Source organism: Eretmochelys imbricata, chromosome 10 (assembly GCF_965152235.1).
Source record: "Eretmochelys imbricata isolate rEreImb1 chromosome 10, rEreImb1.hap1, whole genome shotgun sequence".
Classification (NCBI taxonomy): Eukaryota; Metazoa; Chordata; order Testudines; family Cheloniidae; genus Eretmochelys; species Eretmochelys imbricata.
Genome location: NC_135581.1, coordinates 83,787,113 through 83,803,022, shown reverse-complemented (window position 1 = coordinate 83,803,022; position 15,910 = coordinate 83,787,113). Strand labels below are relative to the sequence as shown.

At 47.4% G+C, this 15,910-nt stretch overlaps 1 protein-coding gene across 2 annotated transcripts in view; it reads left to right on the top strand.

The window, feature by feature from the left end:
- RASGRF1 (Ras protein specific guanine nucleotide releasing factor 1) overlaps positions 1-15,910 on the top strand; it is a 96,894-nt gene that overhangs the window by 21,615 nt on the left and 59,369 nt on the right. For both annotated transcript variants that reach the window (XM_077828965.1, XM_077828966.1), the window contains exons 2-5: positions 6,689-6,795; positions 8,209-8,356; positions 14,016-14,108; positions 15,511-15,764. In XM_077828965.1, the coding sequence (XP_077685091.1) occupies positions 6,689-6,795; positions 8,209-8,356; positions 14,016-14,108; positions 15,511-15,764 (602 nt within the window). The remainder of the gene's footprint in view (positions 1-6,688; positions 6,796-8,208; positions 8,357-14,015; positions 14,109-15,510; positions 15,765-15,910) is intronic.

Below are 15,910 nucleotides of genomic sequence, written 5' to 3'. Positions count from 1 at the left end.
GGAGCCTCAGCCCACAGTGTTAGCGTGCTCCTTTCAGAAATAATGCCAGGGTGTTTGAGTTTGATGTGTGAGTGTGATACCAGAGAGGGATCCTAATTCAGTAAGAGAGAAAAGGTGGTGGGAGTTTTATTATTCAAACATAAAATAATTTCCTTCTTTCACATGCACCGTGCTTCCTGAGTTCTGTCTGGGAATAAATCCGTCAGAGTGGTACAATTAACCCCCAGGTATACGTTCCAGCAACTCCCTGAATTAGATTTTAATTGTATATGAACTGACTTTCACTGCTTCTAGCATGAGCAAAATCCTCTGGTCTAGTCACATGAGTGACTTCAGCCGACTGCCTGCCTGACGTGGGAAGATTTAGCCCCCATGTCTTCAAACCTGAAATTGGAATGCAAGGTACAATTACAGAGAGGATTTAAACTGCAATTCACTGGAGAAGTGAAACAAAAACCCCAAAGGTCCAACTATCAGAACCGGCCAAAAGACAGACACTGTAGGTGGAGTTCCCCACAGGAAAGTGCATTGCACACAAAGACATTTTTGATCCTGGCCCTGGCATGTGTCCCACTGTCCCTGAGCTGGCAAGGACTTGGGGCTAAAATCAGTGATAGGAAAGGTGGTGGAAGATAGATCCTCTTATGCTCATTTCAACCCCCTTGGTCCTGCTCCTTCCTGTTGTAGCCATGTGAAGGGGAAGCTTAGTGCCTGTCACTTGCACTCACACCGTCTTCTGGCTCCTGACATCTGACATGGATCCCAGCTACTTTATCTTTCATCTTCTTAAATCCTCACGCTTCAGGGCATAAACCAAGCTCCAAGAAATGAAACTGATTAAGGCAGATACTTCCCTGCAGGTAGGTCACCCATAATTGCCTCCTGCTGAATTTATTGCTCCTTCCTCTTAAGCAGCCGGTGCTGGCCAGTGTCAGAGACGGGAGAATGGGCTAGCTGGAGCCCTGCTGGGACCTGCTCTGGCAATTCCTACGTTCTTTCTGTTCCTCAGGGTGTAACTGGGACCCACTTGGGCTCCGTACCCATTGGTAGAGAGGAGGCAGGCAACCTTAAGGGGTTCCAACTTCCACCTCCTTGCATGTCCTGTCTAAATGTGGCCCTGTGTACGATACAGGAGAGGCAGCTTCTGGTGCTTCTCCAGCCCGTGAGGAGTGACAGGAGGAAAGCTTAAAGCTGTTCTAGTTCCTGGGACGAAGGCTGGTCGCTGCGATGTGGGGCTTTGCTGGGCAGGGGTGTACAGTGCGGGGCTCCCAGGGCTCAGCGGGAATACAGGGGATCACTGGGGAATACAGAGTTGGACTGTGACCTGAACTGACCAATGCAGGGATGTTTCCTGGTTCAGCACAAGGGGCTAGAGTGGGGAATGTTAAGATAGCAGCATTCAGCTTTGACACTGCATGTTTGAGCCTTAAATGGGACTCTCCAGATTTTTGGACTCCTTAATTTTTACCTGTAGGTTTTATGGTGTGTGTTTATCTTGAGGACACAGTATGTGATGCCTCCCTTCCTCAAGTCAAGGCTGAACAAATGCCCCAGCTCCTAATCGCTGGGCCATTCACAGAATCATAGAATATTGGGGTTGGAAGGGACCTAGTCCAACCCCCTGCTCAAAGCAGGACCAATCCCCATCTCAAAAGAAAGCATTTAGGTACGTGTATGGCCCTCATCACCCCCGGATCTGAGCAGCTCCCAAACTGATATAAAGAACAACCAAAAGCTCTCTCTCTTCTCCACCTGTACAAGCAGCTTGAAAGACAGCAGAATGCATTCCTTCCACCTCTCCCTCCAGCTGCCCCATGCAAGCCAACGGTCAGAAGAGGCAGGAAAGCGAAGTCAAAGAAATACTTGCATGTCATTCTGAGCACAGTGTGGTCTCTTGTGGCACTGAGTTCCACCGTCCAGGCCCAACTCTTGTGAAAGGTTTCTCTCCCATGCTCTCAAACCTCCTCTCACTGCCTGGCAGGTTCGTTGTGCCAGTGGAGTGTAGCTGGCATGGGAAGTCCTGGTTGCAGAGGGAGAGGCGATCTCTCCAGTAGGTCAAGCCATTCCCATGGCGGGCATTGACTAGCAGGACAGAGGTCTTGCACTAGCCCCGTTGCTCAGTGGGGAGCGATGGCAGAGAGCAGAGCACCTGGCTGTTGTGTTCGCAGAGACCCATGTTGCTGAGCAGAGAGGCTGCTGAGGTTGGTACCAGTTGGAGACATTTAAGATGCTTTGGCTTCATGCGCAGATCTATGAGGTACAACACTGGAGCCCAGAGATCACAAAGGCATGAATCCCGGGGGCAGATCTGTGCCTGATGGGGTGAAGTGCAGACTTCTGGTCAGCTCTGGGTCACGAAGGGCATTTTCTGCAGCTGTGGCTATTTGAACATCCGGAAGCCCTGGGGCACCCAGAAGGGCACTGAGGCTGTGAACTGACTTTAGCATCATTAAAAATCCTATGGCATGATCAGCAGGAATGCTGAGTCTGTGAACTCCAGTGCCCCAGGCAAATGCTTACACAGGCAGTTATGTTCCTAGCCCATTGTACACCCCTCTCAAGTGCCCCGCATGGTGCAGGACATCCTGCATCTGCCCTGACTTGTAAAGTAGTCCTGTGGTCCCAAATTGCCATTGGGAAATCCTGCTCCAGCAACTGGATACACCCATGCCCGACAGCAGTGGTAGATCCCACCTCCGCCCTCTCTGCATGCACCGCACGTCACCCCACGTTCTTCCAGGACAGCGGGCAGCTGAGAAAGCGCTCCGTGGGGCTGCTGGGGACCAGGCTGGGCAGCAGGGGTGGGACAGGCCCCATGGGGAGGGGAGGGAGTTCTGACATGGGGAGAGGGTGGACTGGGGATCTCTGACACAAGGACGAATGGGGGGTAGGGAGGGACACAACACAATAACAGCGAGCATTAGCGCAAATGGACTTTTTATTTTGCTGTAAATAGTGGCTTTCTGCATAAAGTGTGCTGTGTGCACAGCATCCTGGTTTGGCTTCAGTATCAGAAGTTCCAGGTCATTTGTTGGTTTAATAAAACAGTGTGTTCAGTACAGAAAAAATGATGTTCCTCAGGGTCCCCCATTTCCGAGGCCAGGGGGTCAGAGCTGGACTGTAGGACTTACGTTCCCAGGCTGGTTTCAGCTGGGGAAGTTAATGTTCTCTTCTGTCTTTAACAGCTAGGTCCTGTTCTGTGTGCTGTGAAACAGCCACCATGCCCTTCCCCAGAGATAATCGCATTTCACTGGGGAGGAAGTGATCCCCATGTACAGCCTATAAAACAGGGCCAGTTCCATTGAGAGATGAGAAAAGAAAACCTCCATTTACATCTGGATGCTGTGAAAAGGCTCATTTCCATAGCTTTCAAAGCCTTCCTTTCGGTAGTTACATTTACAGTGTAATTACGTTGGAAGCTTAATTAAATTCCCAGAACGGTAAAATGTATCAGCTTTAAATCAAAGGCGCTGGAGTGGTGCTAGGCCCAGTTCGCTCACACTCTCCCAGGCTTGTCACAAGTAACGTAGCAAACGCCACAGCAGGCCCCTGCGGGGCAGAAGCACCCACAGATATAGAGGTCTGGCCTTGTGTCATTGGATCTGTAATTATTGGTGGGCAACTGCCCTAGCTGAAGCCTGTGTGCAAAGATCTAAGTCATGACCAAATCCTCTAGAAGAACAAGCCGGATGGCTTTGAGCCTCCAGCTGGAAAGAGTGCAACCGGCCCTAAGAAGGGGTATGGGTTTGCTCCTGAGTAAGGCAGCTGTCATCTTCTGCTGGAAAATCAGTTGTGACAGGCTTGCAGCTCTGCGTCCACGCCCCACGGAGCTTTGAGTTTAGACTCCATGGCAAAGCAGTGAGATGTTTTGCATGCATCAAGTGAGAACAATATCCCCTTCCTAACAGGGCAGCATGCCTGCGGGACGTGAGCAAAGCCGGCAGCCCTGCTGACAACATGGCCTGGTGGAGGAAGGGAGTTCCTGAGGGAAAGAGGGGGACTTTTTTTTTTCTTGCAAGCAAGATGCAAGAATACGTCGGAAGGATAAATCTTGTCCGTGGGATCAGCAGTGGAAAGGGACTCAGGGAGACATCTCAGGCGGAAAATTCTTCATGAGATGGTGGGAATAACCCGGCATTAGGTGGTGAAATCAGCGCAAAACTGCTGGCATTTTCAGAAAAGTTCTGGAGAAGTCACTGAATACATGCGAACTCTGAGGGGGGCGGGAAATCTCCTTTCCATGACTGGTACAAAACACTGAAATGTTCTAAAGGCTTTGAATGCCAGAACCCCCGGGGTTCTGTGTTTTAGGTTCAGGCTGCAGCCACCTCTTCCCCACGCCATTGCGCATCCTTCCCTGTGCTGTGCACTGTAGCTAACACACTAGAGCGGGTTTATGGTACACATTCCTATTTCACTAGCTGGGGAGAGCTTCAGAACTAAGCTCTCTTGCAGATCTAGTTAGAAAACTGCAGCAGTTAGAGAAGGGTGACAGATTCCCACCTCTGAAAGGACCATGTGTTGGAGCATGTGAAGAGCCTGCCCCACCTGGAGTGATGTACAGGAAGTTCGCTCGGGGTCAGGAAGAAATAGAGCAGACCCTGTTGGTATCCAGTGATGCGCCAGTTACTGAGACAGGGTAGCCAGCCAAGCCGGCCTTGTTCTAGAGGACAGGCATCACTTCAGTCTTCCCACAGGTCTGTATAAACCAGCCATAGCAGACAGTTTGTGCAATACGCTCATGTGCTCTCTGCATCTGCCTGGAGCTGCAGGTCAAAGCCGCCTACAAACTCCGGGTAGCCCAGCACCCTGCTCCTGGCCTGGGAGCAACAAAGGCCTGTGCACAAGGCCCCCCCATTGCACTGGACTCCTTCATTTCTGAGCTGAATGAAGAGACCTCGTCCTAACCTACAAGGGCCAGGACTGGAGACGTCAGAGGCTGCCTCTCTATCCACGACGACCCACCAAGACGAGTGCTCTCTGCAGCCCGCTGCAGCTAGCCAAGCCCAGAATAAGGTTCTCAGACCTGGGGGCCCAGCGTTTCCAGCAGTGAGACCTGGCTTTGGGAATGCTGTAGAGAGGAGATTGGACTGAGGCCACACCTGACCCAAGTCCAGGTTTAACTGAAAACCTCTCCTCTCCTCAGTAGTGACACCTGCCTCTGGCCACCCCAGGAGGTGCCTGTAATGGAAGTTAGGACAAAAAGAGAGAGTGGAGGAAGAGAAGGATCAGAACAGGCTGTGGGGGACGTGGGAATGGGGGCAGACGGAGTAGAGCACCTTTGGGGAACACTCAGGGCTGCCTTGTCCAGCACTTGGAATATCACTGTGATGAGCAACTTATGGCAGGTAGGTAGATAGGCATGCCTGACCCTGAGTGACCTTCAGTATACAGTTAGCACATTTCCCACAATAAACCCTTCTAACCAGGGAGAGAATTGCTGTGAAATGTGTGTGTCTTGTCTACTAGCTGACAAAAAATCCAAATTCAAAAATAAACGGCCATGGTCCATAACCGAGCTACTGTCTGCCTGTAATTACTGTACCCGCTTATGTGGCTCAATGGAATTTGTGCTAGCAGGCATCCTGTTACCTGGAGGTCTCGGAATATTTAGACAAATCATAGAATCATAGAAGCTTAGGGTTGAAAGAGACCTCGGAGGTCATCTAGTCCAACCCGCTGTTCAAAGCAGGACCAACACAGACTAAATCATCCCAGCCAGGGCTTTGTCAAGCCAGGCCTTAAAAACCTCTGAGGATGGAGATTCTACCACCTCCCTAGGTAATACAAGTGAGTAAGCTGCAAGCTGTTAGTTTTTTGCAGAGATCTCTGTTAATTCAGGTTTTTTGCTAAACTTTACTACAGACCAGAAGCTAATGGCAGAATGAGCATGTTCTAGCAGGGTTTGTATGAGTTCGGTGTAGTGTCTGACATTAGAGTACATTACCTGTTTCCTAGGAGACAACAGGAAAGTTCATGAACAGCGAAATCCTGGTTCCTGTGCTGGCTGCCACCATGATCACAATTAACACAAATACTGTAAATGTCAAGGGAAGCTAAATATAGTTAGTGCGCTGAGTCTTATTGTGCTGTTGGCCATTTGAGCCTTGCTCTCTGCTGCAGGCACATGGAGTGGGGCCTGCACTGAATGTCAAACCAAAGTCAAGGCATCAGGGATTGAGTTTAGGACACGCTGTGCCATGGTACGTCCATGGTCATGCCTCTCACTTCCATTCGCACGTAGGCAATGGCTAAAGGCCAGATTCCCCAAGCCTGCCACAGGGGATTGCCGTTTGTACCCCCCTGTGCCAGCTTGGCCCCAGGGGCCAGGGTGAGGTTTACTCCGAGAAGCACTCACCTGGCTTCTCTCCTGGGTAGCTGCAAGCGGCTCGCCCTGAATGTATATGGCAGATTCTATTTGCCAGTAACAGAATTCAGTCGGACCCTCTTCCCTGCCTCTTTCTCATTTCCACCTTCATTCCCACGTACAACGTGCTGACCTGGCCTTCCCACCGGGCGCCACTCTCTTGTCTGACGCTTTGGGTCCAATACATCTGTTTCGCAGGCTCTTCTCAGGCAATATTTCAATGAGCTTTGTAACGAAATGAAACGTGGATGATCAGAAAGTAAAAGCTCTGTTCCTAGTGACCTTGGTATGTTGGTAATCGTAGTATCTTTCTTTCTGCAGCATTATTTTACGGTTAGTTTCAACCATGACAATCAGAAAACCCTGGAGCTGAGGACGGAGGATGCCAAAGACTGCGACGAATGGGTAGCAGCGATAACTCACGCAAGGTATCACCTTCTGAAATCGCAAACGCCAAGTGACCTGGAGCATTTGGCTGCCAGGTGCAGAGCAGCAGTTTCAGAGTCCAAACAGGAGTGCTGTTCAGTTAATGGAAAACGATGGTTTGGTGAAGGGGCCTAAATTATCACAACTCCCTGCTGCTTAAACAAGCTGCAGTTGGTCAACCTGGGGCTTGCTCTTGCAAGAGGCCACTGGTGTCACTGGGAGTTGCGGGAGTGCGGCAGCTTCATGGGAGCAGAAATGTGTGTGTGTGCAGGAGGCCCAGCTTCAAACCCTACTGCCCCGGGGGAGCAAGAATTCTAAGGGCCTGATCCTGCAAGCTGCTCTGTGTGGATGGATTCCAGGTAGGTGCACCCACAGGCAGAAGCTGGCAGAATCTGGCCCAGGTTAATAGTTGCCTCTCTCTGACCCGACTGACTGGCCAATGGATTAGACGCAACTTTGGTTTCAGAAAAAGTTACTTAATTTTTGTTCTGATCTAAAGAAAATCTCCAAAGAGCAAAGATGAAAGAATAGCAGTGGACAGAAATAGATACTCAAAGCCCATGTTTTCCTGGTTTGAAAAGGGGAATGCAGCTCATTTACAATTTTTGGGTGGGAGAGTCCGTGTGGCCAGCAGCCTGCATCGCTAAGGAGAAATACCCAGGCTGGGGATGGGGGGAGAAGATGTATAGTATTTGTGGGATGTTGGATAAACCTGTCTGGTGCAGTCTCTTAACAAAGGTGGATGTTTGTAAGAAAAGCAAGAGACAGCAACTTCCCTTCTGCTAAATTCATGGAACTTGACTGGCAGCTGTGATGGGAGAGGGGAATCTGGCCCTGAACGTTTTAATCTCTTTGCCACGTCTCTAGAAGTCACACGCTCTCTGGGTTTGATTCAGGTTCAGATGCTGACGCCTCTCACTTGTCATCAGTTCTGACTGAGTGTGTGCAGCCAGGCATTTCCGCACCCCATGTCAGAGAAGGGCATTTGCCCGGTGGAAGAGGCTTCTTGCCTGGTGATAAGGAGCTAGGAAACACTGGAGTAGTGGCCCTGATCCTGCGTAGCTTTACTCACACGAGTAACCTCATCAGAATCACGTGAGCAAAGTTATGCACGTTCTTAAGTGTCTGCAGGATCAGAACCAGCAGAGCCAGATCCCGCATGACTTAGTCTGGCAAAGCTTTCGACCAGCTTCAACAAGCCCTTGGCCTGAGCAAGGCTTGCAGGGTCAGATCTGTAGAATATTCCGCGCTGGCGGAGCGTCCAGTGGTTCCTGAGCCCCTCGCCTGTAGTGGGCTGGTGTCCGTAACTGCGGGTACCATAGCACAGACTGAGCAAGCAGCAGAGAATAGAGAGCAAGGAGGTAAAGGAGGATGGAAGGGGAGGAAACATTTTAACTGATGTGTCTATATAACAGTTATAGGAATCTTGCTACAGAGCATGAAGCTTTAATGCAGAAGTACCTCCATTTACTTCAGATTGTGGAAACCGAGAAAACTGTTGCCAAGCAACTAAGACAACAGATTGAAGATGGGGAAATCGAGATTGAACGTCTGAAATCGGAGGTAAAGAGCCCAACTCTCCAATGATACCGATCATTCTGAATTCAAAGCAAGAGGCACTGTTGGTTCATTTCCAGTAGGTTACTGGAAACATGCAGGTCACTTGGTTATATGGGTGTATTTATCACCTCATTTATTCTGGCATAAAGGCGAGAGAAAAGGACCATAGTCATTGATGGAGTCATTGGATGCAGTTATACCAGGAAGAGGATTTGGCCCTATGCGTTTATATTGTCCTATAAATTCTCCTACTCAGGGTCCCTGCAGTGGGTTGTCAAGGTGTTTTCTAGTGTCATTGCAGTGTTGGTCTAGCTGTATTGGTCCAAGTACATTAGAAAGATGCCCACCAGGTGTTTCTAGGGTCATGAAATTTTCAGCAGAATCTGCGATCCCATCTGAACCAATGACCTCTCTGACTCTCCCCTGCCCTGCCCCTTGTGTGGTTATTTACAGCAGTGCAAAGGAGCTGTAAAACATTCTCTTTTGGAATTGGAGGCATGCCACGCCCATTTTGCAGTTACTTTACACCGTTGCCAGTGACCACAAGAGCTACAAGGCAGTGAAAATTCTGCACTGTTTCTAGCAATTAGGGGCAGCCGTTCAGCCTGTTGGATGCATGCTTCTGCCTAATGCCTGGAATAGAAGGCCTGTTTGGGCTGCATGTAACACATAGGTGAGTGATTTTAAAAAGTGACTATATTTTACAGGACAAGGTTAACGCTGGTGGTTTGAGGTGGTGGGTGGAGAAAAGTAGAGAATTCCTGTGTTATTTTTGCCCGTTGTTCTATGTAACCCAATAATTAGATGTCCATTTACAGTGAAAACTTTCATAAAGAAGTCAACAATTAGGTGGCTAGAAAGAAGGAAAAGGAAAAAACATGAAAATGGATATGATCTGCTGTTTCTAGGGCCAGGTCAAGCTTTGTAAGTGACTCTCCCTTTGCTATATACAAACTGCCATGACGTTGGTACCTAAATACATTCAGGGCAATTCATGTTAATGAATGCTTTACATTACATTGACAATTCACTAAGACTAAGCAAGTGGCTTTGAAAAGAGAGCAGCTCTGAAAACGTTTCTAAGCGCTGCACTGCCTTTACCACATTGCAGCTGTGGCATATGCATCAACTTAATGCCCTGTAATTGTAAATGTGCAGGATACAGCAGGAATAGAGACAATGGAAATTAAAACATGCAAAGCAACAAAACACAAAAATTATTCAGCAGAGCAATACTGAATACCAAAGGGGGAAATCATTAACGTAATTTAGACTGAAGGCAAAAGTCTGGGGATCTGTTATACTTTATATATTTGCCTCTATTGTTAAGAGTGTAAACATATGGGGATGTATGTTCCCCAACTTGGCATCCCATTAATGATATCATGAGCTGTACAGATGACTAAGGGGAGAATTACACCTCATAAGCTCAGTTCCATATCTCTTGTTTTACCATTTTTAATAGATTTTTAAGCTGATGGTGTTGTAATAATCAAGGTGAACCAGTAGGTGGCACTCTTCCTTGAGCCCCTACTGACTACCGGCCCACTCTTACCGCACAGTGCTGGATCACTTCGGGATGAGTCATAACTGGAGGAGAGCGGGAAACCGTTTTCTTCTCCTGCAAGAATTTTCGAGATTTAGAAGAGGGTTCCCATCCCAAACCGGCGTGAAAATCCGGCAGCTCGAAAATAGTCACAAACCAATGCGCTGAACGTTTATTGGATCAGGTCAATCAAAAGGGAATGTTTTAATAATTTCAAAATGTTTGGTTTACATTTTGCCCTTTCTGTATTTTTTACCTTTTTTTAGTAAAAATTACCTAAAATTTCGAAACAAAAAGTTGTGCTGAACCGAAAACAAAACTGTTCAGTTAGAAAATGTCCAAGTGGGACGCTTTGACATCTCTGAAACTTTGTTAAAACAAAGTTCCGATTGGGAGATTGGTTGAAACGGAACCTTTTTTGGACAATCCCTGACCCACTCTGGTCCTAGCACTCGAGACGCTAGCCGGGAGGGTTGTTAACTATCCCATGGCAGTATTCTAGGCAAAAGAGTCAGCCCTGGGATCCTGGTTACTTGGGATACTGATTCTTCCTTTTTACATTTTAATGGTGCTTGACTACAAAAGTCTCTGGGTGCCCGTGCACCAGCACCCCCCCAAAGTAATCAAAGGGACTCCCTCTCCCCCAGGAACTATGCCCACCCACCTTCCAGCCAGCAGCCCAAGGACAGAGAGAAGCTCTGGGCCACATCCTACAAATTAACAAACTCTGTCGGAGCAGCAGGGGGAGAGAACTCCATAGCTGAGGGGCTTTGCCACCAAGAACGCTTGGTCACCAGCTGCCTTGCCCTGAAATCTGGTGCCTGGTAGCTCAGTTTTCCCCCTCCAGTTTTCCCCTAGCAAGGGGCTCTCTGTGCAGTGCCTAAAGCAGAGCCAGCGTCTCAGCCAGGACCCTGGGTTTTAGAGATCAGTGCAACACTTTGAATTACACCCAGAACTGAACAGGCCTGCAGAGCAGCTGGCAAAATAATTACAGCTAACAAAACTGGGGTGTCCTGGGTTGTCTGTGGCTGGTTCCACTATGCAGGGCTGGCAGTGAGAAAAACACACTCCACTCTCTGGACCCTGGGCGCAAGCTGGTGCTTGCCAAAGGCAGAGAAGTGAGCTCTTCTGAAACACCCGGATGAGTCCGGCATAAACGTCACCTCTGCAAGGGTTATCTTGCAATATGCAAAGAGGGAGTAAGTGCCATCCACAGTACCCTCCATTTGGGGGCAGGATTTTTACGAGAATGTCACTGAGTCCCAGTCCTGCAGTTGGATCCATCGGGGGACAAGTGCGCACACTGCAGGACAGAAAGGCCGAGCTGACCCTGAGGAGCTCTGGAAAAACAACCCCACGGTCCGGTGTACTGAGATTTTGTAATGCAGGCTTTATTATTTACAATCACCAGTTCCTAAGTGTTAGCACTTGGAATTAAAAACAGCTGGCTGGTGTTGAACCGCTGAGGCCTGGTAGAGATGGTAAATGAAACCCTATGGACCCATGGCAGTTGTTAAATAAAAATACAGCTGTTACCGCTCTCCGAAGCGATGGATGAAGTGAGCTCTCCTAATATCCATTTTCTGCTGTTAATCTCAGCTGGGTCAAGTTTTCCATCCCGCCTGTCCCTGGCGATAAAGGCCTCAGTGATAATTATTGACATTTTAATAAGGCAAATATGGGAGTTGTGTGCAAACCCTAAAATTGGCCAAGGGATTATGGATTAAAAATGCCAAGCAATCAATAATCTAGGAACTGGCCAAGTGCTAGCAGTTAATTAGCACTTCCCTGAGCCCAAATGCATTTGATTTTACCTTGTGATTTTTTTCCCCTCTTCCGTGTTCTTTGAAGTAGAGATCAAATAATCAGCTTCTGCTTTAATGTGCAAATTCTGCTTACTTGATTTAAAAAAGAAAGAAAAGAAAACCCAGCCCTTTCCCACACTGTGTATTAGTCAGATGATTTAAACCTCGCTCCCAGCTCGGAGAAGTAATTTCACCCATTAGATTGTAGGAAATCTGAAATAATTCAGTTTTGTCATTAATGTGCTGTCTTTGATAAATTCTAATTATTAATTAATTATGCCGTTTTGCGGCTGGCCCTGTGGTGCAGTTGGCAGAGCTGAGGAGACCTGCTTCCAAGTGAGGCATCTGCTATTCTGGAGCCAAACCTTAGAACTACTGTTGCTCGGCCTAGCAAGGGGCTGGGAGCATTGTGGAAGAGATACTCAGGCCAGATCCTGCATAGTTCTGATTGCTTCCGGGTAGTGCTGAACCCCAGCAGCTCAGAGAACGCAAGGGCGCTTGGGACCTCTTGGGAGCGCTCAGCACTTTGCAGGTTTGGGCCCTTAGGCCCCAATTCAGAAAAACATCCTTGTTCAGCAACGCGCTTGAGGAGGCGCATAAGTCGAGTGGATTGAAACATATACTTAAAGTTAAGCACATGCTGCTTTCCTGAATGAAATGCTTCGCGCTAGAGCAGAGCGGTGGCAGTCTGGGTCGCTCTGTACGAACGGCTGCAGCTGGCTGTGCAGTGAAAATTCAGCTGCAAAACGACCTGTTGCCTGTCAGTCATAAAACAAGGACTGGAAAGGGAGTTTTGAAAAGTAAAAGAGGGCCCTGGAAGGACGGGAAAGAACAACTTTGCTTCATCTTGTCTTTCCTTTGAATCAGCAATTCCTTGGCTTGGAAAGCCCCATACCCGTACGGAAAGGCCGGATAGAATTGGATAGAGAATGTTACCACCTTGCTGTAGCGTTTTTCATGCAGCCTATCGAAGTCTATTGCAGAAGTGCAATTTCTTTAGGTTGGTTTAAAATTCTGTAGAGAGGCACCCCATTCCGTATTAAATTCTATATGTTAAAAATCACTTCTATAGGAACCTATTTAATTTCTATAGGGGTTACTGATTTCATCCCTAGTAAATTCTATAGGGCTTTATAGGGATATGGAAGAAATGTTTCCTGTTAGGGATACAGCAGGTGTTCTGTCAAGATCCCAATTGCCCAAGATTCTAACCGCTTTGTCAGAATGGTCTTGGCGCAGTTCAAACCCTGGAGAAGGCCTGTTTTGGATATTCACACAGTTGCCCCCATGTGACAGAAGCTATTTCAATTTCAAACTCCACCCACCTTTTTCTGCCTCTCCTCTCTTGTCCTGAGATGATGTTCTCCGCCTCCTTGCACTGGTGACCCCCCAGTAACCCAGCGTATTGCCGTTTTGCACCATAGTCACCCGTTCCCAATACTAGGACAGCACATTGAATAGAGTAAGTGGATTCCTTGTTGGAAACTCTTTTAATTTTAATTTTAGTTTTATTTGACAAAATTGAAAAAAGTCAATTTTTTTTCAGTTTTGTTCTTTGAATTATGGTGTTTTCTCTCCCCCCCCATTCCCTCTTTTCCTGCCCCGTTTTCAGTGACAAGATGGGGGAAGGAGAAAGGAAGGGAGGAAGATTTTTTTTAAAAACTGAAATTATTTTGACAATGAAAATTTAATAGCCTAAAATGTTCCATATAAATGTTCATGCAAAATGGTGAATAAATGAAAACTTGTTCATTTTTGAAAGGTGCAGGATGAAAGTGACTTGAGAATTTTCTGCAATTTCTTCCCACCCTATTTCTTGACAAGCTCTGTCTGGAGACTTTATCATAGAGCAGGTGCCCAGTTTTGCATTTGGTATCTGGCAACGTTTCTAGCCTAGAACTGTTACATGCTATTTCCCATTTTTTAAAATATCTTGGATAAAATGTGTTCAACCCATATTTCAAATACATTCTAATACATACAACTGGTTTATTTTGTTGATCTTTACGATACTCTTGTCGTCTTTTCATCAGTGCATCCATAGTGCTTTCTCATTAAAGGCAGAATCAACACAATCTATTACATTGTAATTTAAAATGGAATCAGGGCTAGATCTCAGCACTGCACGGGAGTTGAATGACTTTATCACGATTCACTTCTGACCCTTGGAGTTACTGGCTGGTGCCTGCATGTAACTGGGGACAGGACTTAGCTCACACATGTCTTTTCACTTCCCGTGCTTGTGTACGGAGATGTCTCGCAGTGCCGGTGTTGGACCTGTTGGTCAGCGTGTTTTCCTGTGTGTTTATAGATTGCCTCCTTGCTTAAAGATAACGAGCGCATCCAGTCCACTCAGAGCAGTGTGCCAAATGACGATGACAGCGATATCAAGAAAATCAAAAAGGTTTGTTTTGTCGTGTTAAAGACGTTTGCAGAAGTTGTGACTAAACCCTGGCACTGGGTACTTGCTAATGGCCTTTAAGGAGCTGTGACGTGAACACTTGACTTGAAATTTATTTCAGGGAGTGAAGCTTGGTCTTTGCTACCTGTTTGGGTGTTGACTGGGCTGGGCTGTTCGACGAGCCGCCCCCACTCTATGAATTCATGAAGGAGAATGTGCACCACTGCTCTGCAAAGCTTTATGTTAATTGTCTCTGTCTTCTTCAGTACTGACCCCTTCTGCTGTTGGCGTGGGCACCTCACTGCCCTAATGGTGCCAGCGCCTAGATGAATAGCCCCGTCTTAAATCTTGCCACATCCGTGCAGTGGGGACCTGTGAAAAGCAGGATTCCCTACAGGCAGAGATTTACAGACTTCGAGATGCTGCAAGGAAATTGTGTTAGAATGGATTATTCCTTGCAGAGAACAAATAGTCCTTTAAAGCAATCACTATTTGTTATACAGCCTGCTCTAATATTTCTAAAGCTACCAGCAGAAAAGGAGTTAAATCTGACCATTGCAGGAGAGCATCTTGGGCTAACTACATCTTGCACACAAAATCATCACCGTCTCTTCTTGGGGTCAGTTTCACCTGCACAGAAACCTGGTCCTGCAGTTACTCCACCTCCATGGAGAACTCCCACTGACTGCAGTTAGAGTGACACATGTACAGGAGAAGGAGTCCTGGCTATGCCCCCACCAGTTCAGAGCTGTTGAGTTGTTGGGATGCCTTTGTTTGTTGTGTAGGAGATTTCAGCCTTAAAACATTGCACTTTCAGGTTTAAGTGGGTGTGCGGGGCTGGCTGCATATATCTGTCTGTGGCTAGATCTAGATACAGATTTGGGTATATTCCAAAAGCTTTTTGTTTTTAACTTAGCAAATCTATCTCTGTGTGTGCACAAACCTACTGGTTGATCAGTTAATTGGTAGATGGACAGATGGACAGATATGTGTGAGGTACTGGGTTGGTTGGGTATTTTCATACCCTCACAGTCCTGCTGACAGTATAAGGCGCTGTACTTTTTACATGTGCAGTGGAAGGGGCAAATGTTAATGGGGTTTTCTTTTCATTTAATAGTGAGACTTACATTCATCTTTGTAAAAGGAGAAAGAGGCGATCTCATTTAAATGAGTTATTGTTCATTTCCCTGCAGCGAGGACATACCGAAGTACAGATAACAGAAACCGTTATGTACGGTTCAGCACAAAGCCCCATGAACATCATTAGCAAATGTATTGAGGTAGAACTGCCACACAATGGTCTGTTAATAGAAGAGCTTTTTGGTCTTTGCACCTAAACTGCTGCATAAATGCTAGCCCAGGCTATCGTGTAAAACCCCTAATGAGATTGTCAATCTGTTAACAGGTCCAGAGCTTTCTACGGGGCTGGCTATGCAGGAGAAAATGGAAGACGATCATTCAGGACTATATCCGATCTCCTCACGCTGACAGCATGAGGAAAAGGAACCAGGTTGTCTTCAGCATGCTGGAGGCAGAAGCAGAATACGTTCAACAGCTGCACATTCTGGTCAACAACTTCCTTCGCCCGCTGAGGATGGCAGCGAGCTCCAAGAAACCTCCCATCACCCACGATGATGTCAGCAGCATATTCCTGAACAGGTGAGCACCGTTCTTGGATGACCCATGCTCAGAGGAAGCTGGCGGTGTACTGACGGTAACGGGACAGGATGCAAAGGAAGCGGGGGTATATGCCCAGTCCCCACTCCACAACTGGCTGCTTGGTGATTGCAGGCACTTTTGCTGGG